General features: G+C 33.9%; 1 protein-coding gene across 1 annotated transcript; it reads left to right on the forward strand.

The window, feature by feature from the left end:
* Nucleotides 1–930: 930 nt before the first annotated feature.
* Nucleotides 931–4,039, forward strand: LOC131068009 (cysteine-rich receptor-like protein kinase 10). Its single transcript, XM_058003202.1, has 7 exons — nt 931–2,042; nt 2,170–2,310; nt 2,404–2,531; nt 2,622–2,832; nt 3,110–3,344; nt 3,488–3,644; nt 3,734–4,039. Exons 1-7 carry the CDS (start codon nt 1,190–1,192, stop codon nt 4,037–4,039), a joined length of 2,031 nt encoding a protein of 676 aa, XP_057859185.1. The 5' UTR covers nt 931–1,189.
* Nucleotides 4,040–4,980: the final 941 nt, after the last annotated feature.

Below are 4,980 nucleotides of genomic sequence, written 5' to 3' on the forward strand. Positions count from 1 at the left end.
GTGGGGGGGGGTGTTGATAATTAAAAGAACAAGATAAGATAATGTGTAAAATCAAATTTAGTGGAGTAAAATGTCACTTATGAGTTATTATTGTATGTATGAATTTATCCAATCATTTTTGCTACTTATAACTCATTGTTAGACATGCAATTTTCACTATTATGAAGTAAATTGAAAAAGATTTTCACTTGGAGCACAAGATGAGCTCTAATATCTAATTAAATGCCATCCCTTTTAATTGTCAAGTAATCAATAGCAATTTTTAACCTCATCTATAACAAAAAAAAGAGTAAATATTTGTCCTATATATAATGGCCAATTTGATATTTAACTATTGAAATAGAGGGCATTTACAAATAACCACTTTCAATATCGACCAAAATTAATATTTGACTATTGAAGTGCATGGTTTTAAAAGTAAGTGTTTTCACGTTTTGAACAACTTTTAGAGTACCAAAGTCAAGGCGGCTTTTTGAAATAAAACAGATGACCTTTATGCAACACCAAGAATTGCAAGATGAGTTCTAAATATTTACTTAAACATCATAGTCTTTAATTGTCAAGTAATCAATAGCAATTTTCGACCTCGCCTATAATAAAAATGAATAAATATTTATCACATGTATAATGGCCAAATTTGATATTTAACTACTGACGTAGACCTTATTTACCAATAACCTTTTTCTATATTGACCAAAATCTGATATTTGACTATTGAAATGGATGGTCTTTAAAATTAAGTGTTTTCACATTTTGAACAACCTTTAGTAGATCAAAGTGAAGGCGGCTTTACCAAATCAAACGTGGATACACCTTTGACTGTATTTTTCAATCAATTGAAAAATTAAATATGATTTTCAATTAGTTAACAAATATCAGCAAAAGTGCATCCGAATCCTGCATAGACAATGTCGTTCAGGTCATCTCCCACTACTTTTATATCCCGAAATATATTTCCAACTTTCTTTTTTCCAGATATCTTTATAGGAAAATCGCCTGGTAAGGTCTGGAGGGGTTCGTCTCTGAAGCTGTTACGAAGTAGCATTGATCTTAATAGAACTTTGTAAGCAAGGATACAGTTTTCCTTGCTAAAAAATCCTGAGTTATATCAGAGCTGTTTGACAGTCTTAGGAGGAGGTATAAGATAACCCTCTGAAACCTGCGTGACAGTCTTAGGAGGAGGTATAAAATGAGGTGCAAATTTAACTTTTTCAGTTCTCGCAAAAGACCAACCATTGTTCTGAAATTTAGTTTATTGTTTGTAATGAGTTTGCCTGTAGTATCATCTACCTATGCATGGCATAAATGCAGTAACGATTCGACATACACCAACAACAGTATATATTCTGCTAATCTGCATGGAGTGCTCGCTGATCTCTCTAGCAATGCACCTCAAAGCTCAGGGTTTAACACTTCTTCCTTTGGCCAACCACCCAATAAAGTCTATGGCCTTCTGCAATGTATTGGGAACATATCAGCAGATGAATGCTCAAAGTGTGCGCTAGAAGCAAATAATACTCTTCAACAACGTTGTCCCAACTCAGCTGGTGCCAAGATCTGGTTGGATGACTGCTTTCTGCAATATGATAAGACTAATTTCATTTCAACCCTAGATGTTGAAGGTCGTCTTCTCTATAACACCAAAAATATCTCCCAATCAGATCTCCTCGCTGCTAAGGGCACGACCTTTAGTCTTCTACAAAAACTGATTGATAAAGCTAGCGATCCTGCAGGGGAGGGATTTGCCTCGGGAGAAATCACATATTCTTACACTATTGGTGATAAAGAGGCTAAAAACAATTTTTATGGTCTAGTGCAGTGTTGGAGAGATATGTCAGTGAAAAATTGCACAGCATGCTTGTCAATCGCAATGGAAAACCTGGAGGATTGTTGTTCTGCTCAACAAGGTGCCCAAGCTCTGTTGGGAAGCTGCAGAGTGAGATATGAGATCTACCCCTTTTTAGCATCCAACGCTCCTCCTCCATCCCAAACTACTAATTCATCCAACGCTCCTCCTCCATCTCAAACTACTCCTCATCAAAGTATAAGCTTGCATCCTCTCTAATCATTTCATATATTTTAATCCTCTTTTTTTTTTTCAATTTTTGTGTTGTTTATATCATATGGAAAGATTGCTTGTTAAATAATTATTTTAATACTAACCTGCAGAAAACTCAAGAAGATTACCCTTGATATTGGGGATTGTGGGAGGCATAATAGTGATGTTAGTTGGCTGTTCCTTGACAATCAGAAGCAAAGTAAAATCTGCAGTTTCCAGCCAGCCAATAACCATTGTGACTCAAGATGAAGGTGCCACTTCTAGGGTTTCATTTATTTATTTTTGTATGCATATCTATATATATGATTAACATATGTTTATCTGTTTTTCGATGACATATGAAGATCCCCCAGAAACTGAACTATTTAAGAAAGAGCAAATTGTCTTCACCTTAGAAACTTTGATCGAAGCAACAGGAGATTTTGACGATAATAATAAGCTTGGAGAAGGAGGCTTTGGCACCGTATATAAGGTATGAGTGTGATCAGTGGTGTACATCACAAACATGAATTATAATTTGTTGGATTGGTTAGAGTAACGAAGATCTATATTTCATACTCAGGGAATGACTAAAGATGGAAAGGAGATAGCAGTGAAAAAGCTGTCTGCAAGATCTGCGCAAGGGAAAAGAGAATTTATGAATGAGGTGGAGTTGGTGGCCAATATTCAACACAGAAACCTTGTCAATTTGCTCGGATGTTGTGTCGAGGGATCTGAAAGGTTGCTTGTCTACGAGTATTTGCAAAACAAAAGCCTTGACGCCTTTCTCTTTGGTGTGTTATTCTTCAACATCATTTTTTGCTTGCCAAAATTGAATCAAGTTCTTAAGACTTGCTTGCATTTGTAAACTTCTTTTTAATGTCTCTTACCTTTCTCCTGCATCCATATTCAGGGTTATTAGGTTCCATAAATAGCGTGATGGAAATTGATCAACAAAATGATTTAGAAATGCAATTGATTCCTAAGTTAACTTTAAGAATGTTTTGAAAGAAAATAGGAAGAGGTTGTTGTACTAAACATTTGTTTTTCATTGTTTAAATGGGAACACAGACCCAGAAAATCGCATAAGTTTCGATTGGCAAAAGCGGTTTAATATCATAAATGGGATTGCTCGTGGGCTTATGTACCTTCATGAGGATTCAAAATTTCGAATAATTCACAAAGACGTCAAAGCCAGCAACATTTTGCTTGATGAGCAAATGAATCCAAAGATAGCTGACTTTGGCTTAGCAAGACTTTTCCCTGACAATGAAACCCAAATCCAATCAAAGGTTGCAGGGACATAGTGAGAATAACTCCTAACTTTTCTCTTTTGCTTGTCATGCCCTGAAGAGTTGAGTGAATACGAATATACGATTCTGAGGTGCAACATGAATGTAACAATTAAATTGGATTCATGATTGTTGGAATGTGCTTGATGGTGTGCAGTGGGTACATGGCTCCAGAATATGCAATGGCAGGGCAACTATCTGTAAAAGTCGACGTATATAGTTTTGGAGTTTTACTGCTTGAGATTGTGAGTGGAAGAAAAAATACTGACATCAATCCTTCAAAAGAAAAGCGAAGTTTCAGCTTAGTAGAATGGGTAAGCTATTAAATCCCCCATTTAACTATTCAACATTGTTCATCTATTGAGGATGAGAAATAGAATCTTTTTGTGTGATGGTTGTGTAGGCATGGAGAGCTTACAAAGGAGGAAATGCCCTCAATATTGTGGATAGTGTGATGGTAGGAAATTGCCCAGAAGAGCAAGTGTTGAGATGCATTCAAATTGGACTTCTGTGCACACAGGCCGATCCAGATGTCCGTCCAATAATATCTAATGTCGTTACAATGATGTCAACTAATTCTGTACCATTACCAAATCCAACTAGGCCTGCTTTCGTAAGCATGACAAGTCAGAGTTCGAATGTTAGCCTCATCCCAGGCGTTTCTTCTCGGAATGAAACCTCTATGAGCATAATGGAAGAAGGTAGATGATCGATGTCATAGCCACGATTTTATAATAAGATTGTTGTATTTAGTAGGAATAATATATGTAAATTACTATTAGTACTTTTGGAGGTATAAGGGATGTTTTTAAATGGGTGATCTTTTTGGATAGTCTAATGTTTCATTTCTATGAGCATCATCTAAATGCAATGAGTGCTAAGTGGACCATTCACTCTCGTGAAAGATGGGTTCTTGTGAACCACTACTCATGAACTATGGATCATTGAGTTTGACTCGAAAATTACACAGTTGAATCTTGATAACAATATCGTAATGTAAATTTGTTATGTATTTGTTGAATTAATACAATATATTTTAATTAATAAATTATGAAATATATTGTTTATTTTATTTTAATATTATTTAATTAACGATGTAATAATATATTTGAATACATTTTAGTGTAATTTTTAACTATGGCTTGTACAAGTAGTTAATGTATAATAGATATGTTCACATTTATATGTTTTGATAAATGTTGTTTAACATATTTTCAGTAGTGAATGATGTACCAACTTGTTCAATAGTTTGAAGGGAATTTACACTTCTATTGTGTAATTTTTGGACTAATATTATTTTTCTAAAAGATATATTACATCTTTATATTTCAATTATTGATATAAAAATCTATTTACAAATCCTTCAAAAATAAAGAAAAATGATGTGATTAAATAACATTAATTTTGATTAAACCAAAGCCTCTACATGATTTGACTATAATTAAATATTAAAAAGATTAATGAGAAAAAAATAGTTAACATCACCTTTCTAACTTCTGAATCACCACAAAATGTTCAACTTACAATGTATATATGTACACCAAAACAAACAAATATCTAGAAAGAAAAGAGATGGCTAGATTTTCAAGCAATTATAAAAATTGCTTATAATAAAATAAAAGCATAAATACAATACAAAGATCAAAATAT

This window comes from Cryptomeria japonica, chromosome 4, assembly GCF_030272615.1.
Source record: "Cryptomeria japonica chromosome 4, Sugi_1.0, whole genome shotgun sequence".
NCBI classification, from domain to species: Eukaryota; Viridiplantae; Streptophyta; class Pinopsida; order Cupressales; family Cupressaceae; genus Cryptomeria; species Cryptomeria japonica.